This window comes from Leopardus geoffroyi, chromosome B3 (genome assembly GCF_018350155.1).
Source record: "Leopardus geoffroyi isolate Oge1 chromosome B3, O.geoffroyi_Oge1_pat1.0, whole genome shotgun sequence".
NCBI lineage: Eukaryota > Metazoa > Chordata > Mammalia > Carnivora > Felidae > Leopardus > Leopardus geoffroyi.
In genome coordinates, this window is record NC_059337.1 from 110,662,031 (window position 1) to 110,679,380 (window position 17,350).

At 43.5% G+C, this 17,350-nt stretch overlaps 1 protein-coding gene across 1 annotated transcript in view; it reads right to left on the reverse strand.

Annotated features, from left to right (window-relative positions):
- Positions 1 to 4,479: 4,479 nt before the first annotated feature.
- ESR2 (estrogen receptor 2) overlaps positions 4,480 to 17,350 on the reverse strand; it is a 68,267-nt gene continuing 55,396 nt past the window's right edge. Inside the window, exons 9-10 of the mRNA XM_045451208.1 lie at positions 7,012 to 7,192; positions 4,480 to 5,154 (exon numbers count right to left, since the gene is read on the reverse strand). Coding sequence (XP_045307164.1) covers positions 4,965 to 5,154; positions 7,012 to 7,192 — 371 coding nt within the window. The 3' untranslated portion in view covers positions 4,480 to 4,964. The remainder of the gene's footprint in view (positions 5,155 to 7,011; positions 7,193 to 17,350) is intronic.

The window sequence follows — 17,350 nt, forward strand, 5'->3', positions numbered from 1 at the left end:
ACAGAGGGCAACCGTAACTTTTTTTTTTTTTTTTTTTTTTTGAGAGAGAGGGCACAAGAGCAAGGGGCAGGGAGAAAGAGAGAGGAGAGAGAGAATCCCATAAAGACAGAGAGAGAGAGAGAGAGAAGTGGGACACGAGCTCCCGAACTGTGAGATCATGACCTGAGCTGAAGTCAGATGCTCATGACTGAGCCACCCAGGTGCCCAGAGGCAACCCTAACTCTAATGTGTATTGCACACTGAGATTCACATCAAGCAGCAGGAGCAATGCTGGCCAGGCAGGCAGAAGACTTCCATTCCTGTCCAACTTTTGCCATAAGTAGTTTTATGACTTTGAGCAGGTCAGCTTACCCCTCTGGGCTTTAATTTTACGTGTGGATAAAAGCTGAGACTCAACCTCTATGTCAAGTTTGCAAGCTGTCACTGTGCCTACAGGGTATTGCGGAAATTGGGAAGGCCCCACTTAAACCACAGCAGCCATGCGTGTCAGATCGCAATTGATGAATGGATTCCACAGTCTAAAAATATTTCTTTAGTGTTTTGGGGGTTTTTTTGGTGTGTGTTTTGTTTTGTTTTTAACTAAACTGCATGATTATTTTAAGCTTTGGAACTTTACTTGTGTTTAGCTCTGTCACTAACTGCCCTGTGTGACCTTGAGCAAGTTTGCTTGTACCCTCTGTTTTCCAGAGCCAGAAAATTAGGATAACGGTAATTACTATGAAGAGTAAATGCAGAAGTATGAGGCATGGAGAACTGTGGCACACACTAAGTGTTCCACAAATGTTATTTTTAGGTACTAAATGATGTATTTTTATCATTTCCTTCACGTAACCTTTATTATGTTTTCTAAAAGGCTTTCAGCAGCTTAAAGAAATGGGTCAAATCTTAATAAAAAACATTTTGTTTCAAAATAGACCTATATACTGAAGGTGCACCTTGAATTTGAAAAAGTGTCCCTATATGCAAGCTCCTTAGCTGATTTAAATAAAAACCAAACTTTTCACATGCTAGAATATTCTAGATTTGCTTCAACCTAGCTTACTTATATGATTATATAAGTCACTCTGCCAAGAACTGGTAACTCATGTCTTTTTACTGAACTCTAGAATAATTGCCTTCTAGCTAAGTCGGCAGGTGAAATAATCCAGATAAAGATTGTCTCACTGCAGAACTTTGTTGATTTGCCTTGTTTTGTTTTTAATACAGTTGAGACCCTCTAGATTTGTTATTAGGCTGACAATCTTCCGTTCCCACCTCAAGTGTTTAAGAATAATCTCTTCAAAATGATGTTAGGGTCGAATCCTCTGTAATGGTCCCAGTAGACAGTATGAATGTGACAGGCCTGAGGCCACACAGAGGGGACAGGGGAGGGGTGGGGGACACAGGACAACGTGTGCACACTCACTGTGCAGCCCCAGGCTCGCCCACACCGTCCTCTCTAGGAACTGCCAGTTCCCTCCCGGGATTCCGAGTGAATGCTCTCTTCTAATGTTCCCTGTGTTAAGAATATTCCATGTTAATGATTTCATTAACATTTGCCGTATGATTCTGTATGAGACACTCGTGTTTTTGGAATTAAGCCCAAATCTCATTCGTCTCCCACAAATAAGCTTCTTACATTAAACAATAACTTGCAGACCAAAATGGAAGAAAAGAATCTTGCCACACGAGTGTGAGGCAAAGCTAAGATCATTTTTCCATAATACATAAAGTGTAGCTGGGTGGGGTTTTTTTCCCCTTCCGATACTCAAGTTAATTCCTGTTTACATTTATCAGGTCCTATTTCCCCGAGTTAATTCCTTTTGAAAACTGATCTTGGAAACAACAAAATTCTGGCTTAGCTATGGCAGAATTTAAAGTTGTCTATAGATCACTTTGAGGGGTATGGATACACCCCCAAAAAAGACATTTAAAAGAAAGCACTATTAAAGAGAAATGATTCATCTTTAAAATGGATACTGAGAGTTTACCAAAAACATAAAAACTGCACACTGGTGTCATCTTTAGAGGACACGTTTGGAGCAGATGGGCACAGAGATTCAAAACACTCCATCTGCAGTGGGGGAAAGGGCCCTAAAATATTCTAAACAAAATGAAGAACTCTTTTCAACTATACGCCATGTCATCTCAACTGCCTACTTAGCCCAGATCCCAGTTCTAAGAGCCAGCCTTGCACGGAGGAGGCCCCCCCAGGCTGGACTAACCTGTACCAGCAGCACACACCCCCCCCCCCCCCGAATGGCAACCTGAGCCAAGAAGAGATTACCAACGTGTTACATCCCCCTCGTGGCTGAATCTAAATGCAGTGAAGCAAGCAGCCTCAAGAAGCATGCGGGAATAATGAGGGGATGCGTAGTGGGTGCTGAAAGGGTTTACTCAAGCACATGCACCCTCCGGGCAAGCACAGGGTTTGGCACGGAAAGGTGCTTAGACACCTGAGACAAATCTGGTTTCCACCTTGGGCAACAAAATCCAACCTAAAAAATGTCACCGCATGCTCCTGTGGCAGTGGCTTGGACCTCATTCTGTTTTGTTTTTGAACCTGGTAGTCTCTTTTGTAAGTACAATTAAGAACATTTCATCAGCAGGGGCACCTGGGTGGCTCAGTCAGTTAAGTGTCTGACTTCAGCTCAAGTCATGATCTCACAGTGTCGTGAGGTCAAGCCCTGCATCGGGCTCTGTGCGACAGCACGGAGCCTGCTTCAGATCTTCTGTCTCTCTCGCTCTCTGCCCCTCCTCAGCTTGCGCGCATGTGCTCTTTCTCTCTCGCATGCGCACGCACAAAATAAACAAACATGAAAAAAGAAAGAGAGAGAGAGAACTTCATCAGCAAATACTTGTTCAAGACTGCCTCCTTTGCCTCCCACTTCGGTTTCCCCATCCTGCTATCTTCTGTTCAATGTGCAGGGTTCTAGGCTGCCCAGAAAGAAAGAAAATTGACCTTCTGGATGACACTGGTTCCCCAGTTCCTGTAAAAGGCAGTCCATGTGATCTATACCAAATCTCACCTAGGCTGCAACACTGAGCCACTAGGAATAATTTCAGGCCACCTTGGACTACAGACAATGGCGTGTTCTCTAGGTCTGTGTCCACGTGTTTCTGAAACGGCTCTGCTCAACTTTCAGTAAAACTGCACCAAAATTAAGAATTATCCAAGGACTCCCTAGCAGAAACCAACCTTTACAACATTGAATTTAATTTTCCTAATGACTTAGTAAATACAGAGTGTGCTAGCAAAGTAAACCTATTTTCGAAAAGAGAATGAGTTTAATCTCCTCTCACAAGGTAATTTTTTAAAACATCATCAAAAAAATCAAACATTATTTAACTGCTCACTTTCAAGGTACAGATGTAACTCATTTTACACATTCACCATGTTCCTGAAGGTTTCCATTGTTAAAAAGTGAGTTAAAATTGTAATTTCAGAGGTGCTTTATCACCTCGTCCTATTTATGTTCCACTTGAAATAGGAACTAATAGTTTACGAAGTCCCCCCCCCACACTCACCATAGAAATGTTCTGATAAGAAAACAGTTCAAAAGAGCCGTAGGATGTAAAAGAATTCTTGCTATAAATATCCCTAAATATATATATATATATATATATATATATATATATATATATATATTTTTTTTTTTTTTTTTTTTTTTTTTTAGTAGAGTTTGCAGACCAGGGTTGTTCAGGTGGTAATGCTCACCAAATCTACACTGTGGCCATGAACCCGACATACCGGTGTGTCTGTAGCCATTCATCTTTCCACAGAACAGCATGCCTTGCACACACAGCCTGACGTGTCCCTGTCTATGGATGGCTGATGTGACAATTGTGGATGTCCCAGGGAAGCACTGTGGCTGTGACCCAAACCCACAAGAGAAACCCATTCCCGCACACACTGGGCACCTGGGACAAGAGAGTTTTGAGGAAGGAAAATTCCAGGGCAGTTAGATTTAAATCTCTACAATCCTCCATGAAAGTGATCACAAACACACATGCACCCCAAATAATTAGCAGGCTCTATGAATGCAAACCAAGAGGAATGAACCTCTATGAAGATGGCAGCAAGGTCAAGTGCAGGGGGGGGAGGGGGCGCAGGGGTGGAGAACGTGGCTCACTTCCCAGCCTGACCACCGGCTCCCCAGACTGCAGTCCCTCTGGCCTTCAATGGTAATAGTGATACATGGCCTTAGTCCTCACAGATTTGTGAGGCAGGTTTGTGGAACTAGTTCATTCATTCATTGTTTGGTTTTCAATCCCATAATCAAGTGGCCTGGAAGAGGACAAACAAAGGCCTATCTAAGGGCAGGTTAGGTGGCACAATAAAGGTTAGTCCACTTCTTGGGGCACCTGGGTGGCTCAGTCGGTTAAGCATCCGACTTCGGCTCAGGTCATGATCTCATGGTTTGTGAGTTCCAGCCCCACGTAGGGCTCTGTGCTGACAGCTCACAGCCTGGAACCTGCTTCAGATTCTGTGTCTCCCTCTCTCTGCCCCTCCCCTGCTCTCACTGTCTCTCTCTCTCTCAAAAAAAAAAATAATAAACATTTAAAAAAAATTTTCTTTAAAGGTTAGTCCACTTCTTTAAAGTGCCTCATTCTCTCCCTCTCTACCTTATAAACCTTCCACGTCACATTTCCACCATTCATTCCAAAACCTTCAGGATGTTTCCCAGAGGAACAGAAGGGAGATGGAAAGTAAGAAAGGAACCACACTGAGATTCTATGAGGCCAAGCAAGAGGTAAACTCTGCATTCACACATGCTCCCTAGCTTTCTCAGCCTGACTCCTGGGAAGTGGAGAGGTCAGGCGAAGGACGGCACGTGGCTGAGCCTACCATGACCCAACGAGGGACCACGCAGGAGAAAGACGATGAAGCCCGCCCGCTTCCAGATGGAGCTCGCCGTGTGCCATCTGGGGTTCACACTTCAGCCTCTGACCTCCTCTGTGGCCTGTTCGCCCCAGGATGGGCATCACTGAGGAGACTGGAGGTTCTGGAAGCCCTCTTTGCTCTTACTCTCCTCTGCCGGGCTGCACTCGGACCCTGTGACCAAGGACTTGTGCCCGCGAAGCGTGTGGGCATTCAGCATCTCCAGCAGCAGGTCGTAGACTGGGACCACGTTTTTGCACTTCATGTTGAGCAGGTGTTCCATGCCCTTGTTACTATGGGAACAAAGAGATGCTGAGAGTCCTTCCCGTGAGGCAGCCGTGGGAACTTCAAAATCTTCCCCAACTCTCCCCAACAAAGTCGGTCCACCCCACACCCCAAATCCCTTTGCCATTTGCTCTAGGTAGGGTCCTTCCATCTGGCTCCATCAATCATCTACACTGAAGGGCAAGCACCTCAGTGTCCCACCACCCACCCGCAGTGGCCCGACAGAACCTGGCACGGAGTGCCATTTTTCATTCCTCATTTTTCATACCAGTTATGTTCTATATAGTTGCCACCAACACTGAATCGGCAAATACACTGCTCCTGGGGAAAATACAGAGGCTCTGGTCACAACATTTTCATCCTCCAATTCATACATAACCTAGGTGTACCTGTGTTTGTGTTTAAAGACACCTTGTTTAACATAACTTGTTGCTTCATTAACATTTAACTCACAGTCTATGGTACCATAGCTCATGCATGAATAAAAGCTGATCTAACTCGCGTATTCTCTCCATAAGGCACATCACAGCCTTCTTGCACTCAGGAACACTGACAGTGCTTCAGTACTGTGCTTGGGGGCCACGTTTAGACACTGAAATCTCCCAACAAAAAGCACAAAAAAGTGCAAAAACATGGCACTTAAGAGACCACGTAAAGGACATTTCTTTACAGTACGAGGGCCGAAACAAGAATGCAAGTGTCACCTTGTTTGACCTCAGTTGGGAATGTAAGTGTGGGCAAGTCAAATTTTTTGCCACTCTGCACACGTCCTTGAGTAAGCACAAAAAATGGCATAGAGTATGGAGTCAGGGGTTACAAATAAATTTGTAAACGCAGTCACCTTTGCAAATACAGAATCTGTGAATAATGAGAATGGATGGTACCTGTTCTGAAAATGATCCTGGTGGTAAATAATCATTCAAGAGGAAACAAGGCAAAGGTTGTTTTCATTTCCTCCCCCTTGTAATAATCCTTGAGGTGAGTACTGTCCTTCCCCACAGCCCCTAGACTTTCGTCCTCCTTGGGTAGCAATTACTTTCCAACCTCATCTCCCCTCTTCCTGCTCCAGGGCAGGGTGACCCTCATCCCGGGAGCCATCTAGCACTAAGCATCACTATCCCAGCACACAGCTACCATCCTACACCAGGGGACTTCCTCGTCGTCAGAACACATGATTCGTGTTCCCTGAATACACTCCACTTACAGCCCTACCTTCCTAAACCTGCTGGCCTCGCCAGTTCCCTTTGGTCTCATTCTTAATGTCCTGATGCTGTCACAAGAACAGAACCACTCTTTAAACACAAACACAGGTACACCAAGGTTATGTATGAATTGGAGGATGAAAAGGTTGTGACCAGAGCCTCTCAGGAACCTAACCCTGTATTTCCCCCAGGAGCAATGCATTTGCTGCTTCAGTACTTCCCCAGATCACTAGCCTCAGGAGTTGATCTAACCTCCTCAAGAAAATGACCTCAGAGTAGTGGTGCAGGGAGGGGAGGCACGTCACGTTAGGAGAGACACTGCCCTTTTTAGAATTCCATGAACAAGCCCAAACCCCCAGCAACTAAAAAACAGATGAAGGATACCATAAATATTCTATAAGGGGTCACATGACATCTAGTCAGTGCCCACTATGCCAATCTTTGGCCACAGGCTCATGCACTGATGAAGGGACCCCACCACCACCACCATTCCCTTTCAGGGGGTTATTTTCCTTTAGAGGTAAAAATTCTACCTTATTACTCTCAAACTTGCAAACGCTTTCTCAAAGCTCTTCACCCTTCTCAGAGCACGTGCGTGCAACCCCCCCCCCACCCCCACACATTCAGTGGAGCTGCCCTCCCACCCCCACCCCAGGATTGTACCTGGCGTGTCTGACGTGAGAAAGGAGCATCAGGAGGTTAGCCAGGCGGACTGGCTGCTGCTGGGAGGGAATCCCGCTCTTGGCAATCACCCAGACCAGAGCATCGGTCACGGCGTTCAGTAAGTGAGTCAGCTTCCGGCTGCTGTCAGCCTCCTGGCTTGCTGCGGCTAACGGGTGCATACCTGGACGGAGAACAACAGCCACGAGTCATTGCTCTGAGGAGAGGGAATGGAAGTCGTGTCTCCAGCAGCTAAGAATGCCTACATTCTCCAGAAAGGGGGCCAAATCGATCTGGGCTGTTCTGGCATCTGCACGTATAGTGAAGTCTTAAAATCTTCACCTGCCCATGGTGTCCTTCCCCCGAGAGCCAGCCCCGTCGCCAAGCCTGGCTGAATGCGGGCAGACTAACTGGTCTCTCAAAATGCCACGTGGCCCACAACCGTGGCTTTTCCTAGCAGTAAACCTATCTGGTGGCCTGAACCATTACATGGTGTTTCTCAGCTGTAGTAACAGCTACATACAGAGAGGGTCAGAGAGTGAGATTAATTCTACTCTCAGCCCCTAGGAGGCCCCCTCATCTAAGGGGAGTTTAACAAACATAAACGAATGACCATGGCGACGTAGCCTCCCCTGTCCACCACATGCAGACAGCCATGGCAGGCCCGCTGTCCAGGCCCTTGGCATCACACCTCCGGTGGCACCTCGCTGGGGCAGGAAGACCATCTCTAGTTCTTGGACCCCAGACCAGTTTCCTAGTGCTTCCGGCCTGAGCACCTCATTGGGCAAAGCCTGCAGGCACATGACTCCTGAGATCCCCAAAGCCACCCTCGAAGTAGGCTGTTCCCCACCCCCCCACCTCATCCTACCCTGCCCGTTGTTTAATCCCCCTCTGACTCTAGGATCTGAGATACTGTGGCCTCCCAGCATTTGCAAAATAACGGCTCAGGTAAATCCTCTTGCCCCCACACCCCACCACCAATCCTGCCTCCTGCATCCCTGGAGCAGGGAAATAATTAGCTTCTCTTCCAGGCTTTCGGGTTCAAAGTAAGAATAAATGGCGACTCTGCGGAACCAACCAGGGACCTGCCAGCTGTGTGCTAGAAGGATAATGAGGACCAGCACGCCATCATCCATGGAATTTGGGCACTTTCCATTCTTTTTTTATTGGTATTTTTAGTTCAATTAAGGTAGCTCAGTTCCACACACTTCAGTGGAGGCAAGGGACATCTTGAACCACAATTATGCAAGTGTAATGCTTCACCACACCCCTGGGGCCTGTCCCTCCACAATGTCTGATGATGTAGGCTTAAAATATTCATCTTTTTACAGTAACCCAGAACTGCTTCTCTAACTCACAGGCTCACCTCATTCTCCACAGTGACGCTTCCTGAATCCCCCCATATCCTCAAAACTCTGACTGAACCCCACAGCAGGTGACCTGCCCTCACACCGCAAGGGAAACAAGTCCCACCCTTGGCCCAACGTGCCCCTTCCGAGCCACCAAAATGCAGACCCGCTCATGTGGCTCCCTTTCATGACTTCCCAGCTCTTGGGTCAGAGTCCAAACCATCTGGCGCAGCTTTCAAGGGTACAGGCCACTCTCTGCTCTTTTCACCCTCATCCACCACCACACCTCACCTTGAACCCTTTTAACTCCAGAGCAGGTGATGCAAAGAACACGCCCAACTTTCTGCTTAGGAACTCGCTCGCTCTCCCTCTCCTCCTCTCCACCCTCCCTCTTTTGCTTATTGACATCCACTCCTCCTTTAGATCCCAGCCTGGCTGTGAACGTCCTTCTGGATACTCTCCTGACCTCCCTACTATCCCACCCTAAGTCTACTCTGGTTCTCCTCTGAAGTTCTGACAGTGCAGACAGCAGCATGTTGTCCCACATCCTGGATTTCCTTATACACACCCATGGCCACCCTTCCACCCTCAGAGACACTGGACATAAGTACTTCAAGAGCACAGACCCTGTCTGCTTATCATTATATCCTCATCACCTAGTGCAAAGACTGGCATGGAATGAATACTCATAAAGGGAAGAATTAGGCTGAGTGTACATGGGTTCAGATTTTTACATCAGGTTAGCCAATCACACCATCATAACTGAAATGATAAAATGCAAGTTAATGCATATTTTAGGGATATGCACAGAAAATTATTAATATCATTAAACTTACTTCCCCTAAAATTGACCCCAGCTGCATTAACAAGTGCTTTCTCTAAACTACCCTTCAGTCCATTCTTCTACAGGATGTGTGCTCCATGGATTTCTGCTGTCAGAAATATGTTTTAGGATTCTAAAAGGACGTGTGTTGGTCCAAAGTGACAAAGTGAAAAAATAAAAATAACTCCTCAGCTAAGTATACATAGCACCATTTAGTATTCACAGCACCATTACTCATGATAGCCTAAAAGTGGAAACAAATCTAGTGCCCATTAATAAATGGATAAACAAAATGGGGTGTGTCCATACAATGGAGTATTACTCAGCCATAAAAAAGAACAAAAGACTCATTCATGCTACAACATGGATGAACCTTGAAAACCTTATGCCAAGTGAAAGAAGCCAGTTACAAAGGACCACAATTTGTATGGTTCCATTTATAGGACGTGTCCAGAACAGGCATATCTATACACGGGGTGGCTGCCTAGGAGTGAAGGTGGAAGAGAAATTAGGGAGGGATGACTAATGAGTACAGGCCTTCTTTTGGGGTGATGAAAATGTTCTAAAATTGGTTGTGATGATGGGTGGTGCATAAGTCTATGGACACACTAAAATCCACTGAATTGTATACTTTAAATGGGTGAATTGTCTAGTAGGTGAATCCCTCTTCACAAAGGAGTAGTCGTTGCCAAAGGCAAGCCCTGGGTCTTCTAGAGGCTGTGGGGGCAGTGCAGCTTCCTCCCGGGCCATCACTGTCATCACCAGCAAGGAGTTTGGGGACGGGAGTCAGTTAGGTTTTGTGAGGACTGTATCAATTTTAGATACGGGAAAGTTTTTATATGCAGAAAGATTAACCTATATAAGATCATCCTGGGAAGGAATTTAGCCGAAAAATACCCATTTTGCTGCCTCGTTGGTCAGCAGTGCCAAGCCTGCACTTGGGCATTCACACACACCGGGGCTCATCAAGCGTGTACTTACAGAGTCATTGCTAGCTGGCAGGCTGTGGTAGAGGCAGGAGACGGGACACAAAGCCCTCACCTCTGGGATGCTCACCACCCAGACACACAGGGAACAAAACTTAAGCTCTTCTACCAGCCATAAGTAAAAACATCAGTTGGGGTGCCTGGGTGGCTCAGCCAGTTGCGCGTCTTTGACTCAGGTCATGATCTCACAGTGCGTGGGTTCGAGCCCCGCGTCGGGCTCTGTGCTGACAGCTCAGAGCCTGGAACCTGCTTCAGATTCTGGGTCTCCCTCTCTCTCTGCCCCTCTCCTGCTCGCACTCTGTGTGTGTGTGTGTGTGTCTCTCTCTCTCTCAAAAATAAATAAACAGTAAAAAAAAAAAATGTTTTAAAAAAAGTAGTAAAAAAAATCAGTTAGTAAAAAAATTGTTTAAAAAAAGTATTTAAAAAACATCAGGATTCATTTTAGAACACAGTTCAATTACTTTACATGAAACTAAAGAAGACAAGATCTTGGCACCATGCCCCACACATACCAAAGAAAGTAAAATAAAAAAAAAGACATAATCTCCTCTCCTCTTTATCACCTGGGAACAGCTGTGTGTTCCTCTCACTAACCTACCTGATGACATTCTGAGCAGTACACCAAGGCGGGGGGGGGGGGGGGTTGGAGACTCCCCAAGATCTGCCACATCCTATGTTCAAAGGATGAAGATATAAGCTCTCCTTGACTGAAGGCAAATAAATCAGAAAATCTTAAGTGTTTAATAAAAATCCCAGAATACTAGCCAAAGGAAAAATGTGCTTTGGGGAGGTATATGTGGTGTTTGCCTCTTTGCTTTAAGGTAAGGAAGCTCTAGCCATGACCCATCCCTTTATCACCACCTCCTACCCCAGCACCACGAGAACAGGCCAGTGTTTGAGAAAGGCCCGTGATAGGAAACCAGCAGGCTGATGTTCACAATGCTTTGCTCCCACAGTCCGTCAATAGAAAAGGCCCCATCTGGCCTCTTCAGCATCCATCTGTGTATCCTTTTGTGCCTCTGCCTTCCACCCACCTGCCTCACGGGAGCTCTCCCCAAAACTCAGAGTGAACCAGGGCTTGAGTTGTTGTCTCCATCATCTTCTTAATGGCAAAGAGCATTGCCTGGTTCTAACCCTCTATTTCTTTCATTGACAAAAAGTTTCATCCTTTTTAAGTCTTAAAACTGCTTGGACAAATGGACCTCTTCCAGGGGCTCCTGGGTGGCTCAGTCGGTTGAGCATTCGACTTCAGCTCAGGTCATGATCTCATGGTTTGTGGGTTCAAGCCCCACAATGGGCTCTGTGCTGACAGCTCAGAGCCCGGAGCGTGCTTCGGAGGCTCCCTCTCTCTCTGCCCCTCCGCTGCTCATGCTCTGTCACTCTCTCTCAAAAACAAACATTAAAAAAAATCTAAAAACACAGACCTCTTCCTAATTTTAAATATTTTTAAAGACTATTTGCAGACTGATCCGACTCCATGTCCTACATTCAGTACCCTTGATTCTATCCAGGGGAAAATGTATTCAGTCTTCAGGTTTCTGGATGACAAGATGGCTGGTCCCACCACTCTTAATTTGGATATGTTGTTATGTTAACTACAACACTTGTATAACACTTTTGAGTTCTAAAACATTTTAGCAAACATTGTAACAGGCTGTTAAATGCAGTGTTTTCTGTGATCTCCAAATTTTAGAAGCCAAGTTTCAGAAGCTGCATCAAAGGCTGAGAATAATAAAGTTATGCCAAGTGCCCCTCACATCCTAGGTTGTGTGTAAGAGGATGTGCTGAGAGAGGAATCAAAATGGTGATGTCCTTTCTCTATCTCTCTCCCTGTAGCAAGGACGATACCCTTCTGCTACTAAAGCCTAGCAAGGACCAGACCCCCGATTACCTGTTTCAGTGTATATCGTTATTCTAGACCAAACGCATGTATCTAGTTCACTTTGACATTTTTACTATTTAGAAGTCATTAGCACATACCTGAAACCAAATAAACATTTACTAAACTGAAATTGAATTGGATAATAAAGTTAATATTCATTCTATATTATGTCCATTATTAGAAGAGATAAATAACCCAGAAAGTAAGTAAGCAAGCAAATAAATAAATAAATAAATAAATAAATAAATAAATAAATAGAGATAAATAACACAGAAGTATGCAGCTATTTAAAACATAACTACCGGGGCGCCTGGGTGGCGCAGTCGGTTAAGCGTCCGACTTCAGCCAGGTCACGATCTCGCGGTCCGTGAGTTCAAGCCCCGCATCGGGCTCTGGGCTGATGGCTCAGAGCCTGAAGCCTGTTTCCGATTCTGTGTCTCCCTCTCTCTCTGCCCCTCCCCCGTTCATGCTCTGTCTCTCTCTGTCCCAAAAATAAATAAACGTTGAAAAAAAAAAAATTTTTTTTTTTAAATAAATAAATAAATAAATAAAACATAACTACCTACATCCGAAACTAATACAGGGGCACTTGGGGGGCTCAGTCGGTTAAGTGTCCGACTTCAGGTCATGATTTGACGGTTCATGAGTTCAAGCCCTGCGTGGGGCTCTGTGCTGACGGCTCAGAGCCTGGAGCCTGCTACAGATTCTGTGTCTCCCTCTCTCTCTGCCCCTCCCCCACTCACAGTTCTGCTCTGTCTCTCAAAGCTGAGTGTTAAAAAAATTTTGAGACTAATATTGTATGTCAACTGTACCTCAAAAAAAAAAAAAAAGGAAAACAAATACCCTGTTAAAAATGGACTATTTTAACAAATACTTCCCCAAAGAAGATACAGATATCACAAAGCAGCATACGAAAAAATTCACATCATTAGTTATAGGAAAAAACCAAAGAAACCACAAATATATGCCATTACACACCTGTTAGCATGACTGAGGGTCCTGCATCCCAGGAAACTCCTCAGTCTCAGGTAAATCTAAATAGTTGGTCACCCCCAAATACATTTTATATAAAATTTTATAAAATGCAAACTAATCTGTGCCATTTTATGTTGACTATGTTTTATAGTGACAGAAATTATATTGGGGGGTTGCATGGGATTGGACAGGGGGAAGAAATGAAGAAGGGGGAAATTAGGAAGGGGCACAAGGAAACGTCTGAGTGTAATAGATATGTTCACTATCTTAACTGTGGTGACGCTTTCAGGGGCGTATATGATTGCCCAAATGCATAAAATTGTATGCTTTAAACAGGTACAGTTTATTGTATATTAATTATACCTCATAGTTCCGTTAAAAACACTATCTTGGCTGTAAAAAAGTCAGATATAAACACATACATACGTATACATACATATGACTACTAATAAACCCTGACCTGGCCACCTAGCATGCTGATACCAATTCAGACCTGACTGAATGATGTCATCCCAACTTGAGCTCATCACTTACGCAGGAGACTACCTCCAGACAGCCCAATGCTTACCTGGCACACCAGGGAAGCTGACAGCAACAAGTAGCAGCCCTCAGAGACTCTGCTCTCCCAATACGGGACAGAGAACATCCCCAGCCTTTGGACTTTAAGAAACCTACTCCATTTCTCTTTTCCTGACCCTCATCCCCAGGGTCTCCCTCCTGTACTGGATACAGTCACTGCTGCGCAGTATGTCTTTTCCATTCAGGCTACAATTTTTGCCCTCTTCGTCTTTCTTTTTCTGTTTTAATTACATTGTTTACAGATTTGTTGAAGTATAACTGATATGCAATAACCTGCACATACTTACTGTGTACAATTTGATTAGTCTTGACATATGTACATATATATATGTATACATACACACACACATACACACACCATTAAAAGCATAATCCACAATCAAGATAATGAACACATTCATCACCCTCAAAAGTTCCCTCGTGTCCCTAAGTAATCTATCCCTCCACCTTCCCCAACCCCCATCCCATCCCCCGGCAACTACAGATCTGTTGCTACTATAGATTAGCTTGCTTTTTCTGAAATTTATGTAAATGAGGTCTTCTAGTATGTATGCTTTTTTGTCTATCTTCTTTCATTCAGCACCATTATTTTAAGGTTCATAATGCTGCATATATCTATCAGTAGTTCAATGCTTTTTACTGCTGAGCAGTATTCTACTCTATGGATATATTACATTTGTTTATCCTTTCATCTGTTGGTGGTCATTTGGGTTGTTACCTGTTTAGCGTTATTACAAATAAAGTTGCTATAAACATTTGCATACAAGTTTTTGTATGAACATATGCTTTCATCTCTCTTCGGTAAATACCAAGAAGTGGGATGAATGGGTAACCTGGTACATGTATGCTTAACTATTTAAGAAAATGCCAATCAGGTTTCAAGAGTAGCTGCACCAAAATAAGTAAATAAAAGTAGTTATACCAATTTATATCCTCCCCAGTAGTGCAGTGAGAGTTCTTATTCCACATTCTCACAAACCCTTGATATGGTCAGTCTCTTTAATTTTAGCCAATCTATTGGGTATGGAGTGGTTTCTCATTGTGTTTTAATTTAGATTTCTCTGATGAATAATTTTAGCACCATTGCATGTAATTATTTGCCAGCAGCATATCTTCTTCGATGAGGTATCCATTCAAAATTTGCCTATTTTAGTTCAAGCACCATCTAGTGGGAAGATCATTCTTTCCCTATTTACCTTGACACCTTTGTTAAAAATTGCTTGTTGGGGCGCCTGGGTGGCGCAGTCGGTTAAGCGTCCGACTTCAGCCAGGTCACGATCTCTCGGTCCGTGAGTTCGAGCCCCGCGTCGGGCTCTGGGCTGATGGCTCAGAGCCTGGAGCCTGTTTCCGATTCTGTGTCTCCCTCTCTCTCTGCCCCTCCCCCGTTCATGCTCTGTCTCTCTCTGTCCCAAAAATAAACGTTGAAAAAAAAAAAATTTTTTTTTTTAAAAATTGCTTGTTGTATAGGTCTATTTCTGGACTCTATTCTGTTTCAGTGATCTATTTTGATGTCAGTACATGTTGTTTTCATTCCTGTGGCTTTAGAATAAATCTCGAAGTCCAGTAGTATGAGTCTTCCAACTTAGTTCTTTTTCAAAGTTCTTTTGTCTGTTCTAAGTTCATTACATTTCCCTACAAATTTAAGAATCTGTTTGTCAATTTCTACCAAAAAAAGCCTGCTGAGATTTTTATTGGGACCAAATTGAATCTATAGATGATTTTGAGGGGAGCACTGACATCTTAACAATATTGAATCTGCTAGGCCATTAACATATCTCTCCATTTATTTACAATTTATTTAATTTCTCTCAGAAATGTTTTGAGTTTTCAGTCTCAAACCTTCTGTCAAATTTATCCCTAAGTTTAATAATTTATAATGCTATATAAATAATATTGATTTTAATTTCAATTATCATTTAATTGCTACTATGTAGAAATACAATTGATTTATATATATTATCCTTTTATCCTACAACCTTAATAAACCCATTTTTTTTGTAGACCCCTTGGGATTGTCTACATCAATTAGCATGTTATCTTTCCAACCTAAGCCAAAGCCGGATCTTACCAACTGAGCCACCCAGGTGCCCTGCCAAAGCAATCTTGAAAAAGAAGAACAAGGGGCGCCTGGGTGGCTCAGTCGGTTGAGTGTCCGACTTCAGCTTGGGTCATGATCTCGCAGTCTGTGGGTTCGAGCCCCGCGTCAGGCTCTGTGCTGACAGCTCAGAGCCTGGAGCCTGCTTTAGATTCTGTGTCTCCCTCTCTCCCTCTCTCTCTCTCTCTCTCTCACTGCCCCTCCCCTGCTCATGCTCTGTCTCTCAAAAGTGAATAAACATTAAAATTTTTTTAAATTAAAAACAAAGAAAAAGAAGAACAAAACTAGAGGTATCACAATCCCAGACTTTACATTATATTACAAATTTGTAATAATCAAAAACAGTATGGTACTAGCACAAAAAGAGACACATAGATCAATGGAACAGAATAGAAAACCCAGAAATAAATCCACAGTTAAATGGTCAATTAATCTTTGACAAAGGAACAATGAATGTACAATGGGAAAAAGATACTCTCTTCAATAAATAGTGTTGGGAAAACTGGACAACTACATGGAAAAGAATGAAACTGGACCATTTTCTTATACCATACACAAAAATAAACTCAAAATGGATTAAAGGCCTAAATGTGAGACACGAAACCATAAAAATCCTAGAAGAGAGCACAGGCAGTAATTTTTCTAAAATTGGCTGTAGCAACATCCTTCTAGATATGTCTCCTGAAGCAATGGAAACAAAAGTAAAAGTAAACTATTGGGACTACATCAAAATAAAAACCTCTGACAGCAAAGGAAATAATCAACAAAACTAAAAAGGCAACCTATTGAATGAGAGAAGATATTTGCAAACGACATACCCAGCAAAGGGTTAATATCCAAAATCTATAAAGAACTTATACAACTCAACAGCAAAAACCAAACATTCCAATTTAAAAATGGGCAGAAGACATGAGCAGAATTTTTTCCAAAGAAGACATATAGATGGACAACAGACACTGTGAAAAGATGCTCATCATCACTTATCAGTAGGCAAATGCAAATCAAAACTACAATGAGATACTACCTCACATCTGCCAGAATGGCTAAAATCAACAACACAAGAAACAAGAGGTGCTGGCAAGGATGTAAAGAAAAAGGAACCCTTAGGCATTGTTGGTGAGAATGTAAACTGGTGCAGCCACTGTAGAAAACAATAGGAAGGTTCCTGAAAAAGTTAAAAACAGAACCACCCCATGATCCAGTAATTGCACTACTGAATATTTACCCAAAGAATACAAAAATACTAATTCAAAGGGATACATGCACCCCTATGTTTATTGCAGTATTTACAATAGCTAAATTATGGAAGAAGCCCATGTGTCCATCAAAAGATGAATGGATAAAGTGCAAGCACGCACGCGCGCGTGCGCGCGTGCACACACACACACACACACACACACACACACAGGAATATTACTCAGCCATAGAAAGAATGAAATCTTACCATTTGCAATAACATAAATGGAGCTAGAGAATATAACGCTAAGTGAAATAAGTCAGTCAGGAAAGATGAATAGCATATGTTTCACTTACATATGGAATTTAAGAAACAAAACAAATGAACAAAGGAAAAAGAGAAACTAAGAAACAACTCTTAAATATAGAAAACTGATGGTTACCATGGGGGAGGTGAGTGGAGGAATAGGTGATGGG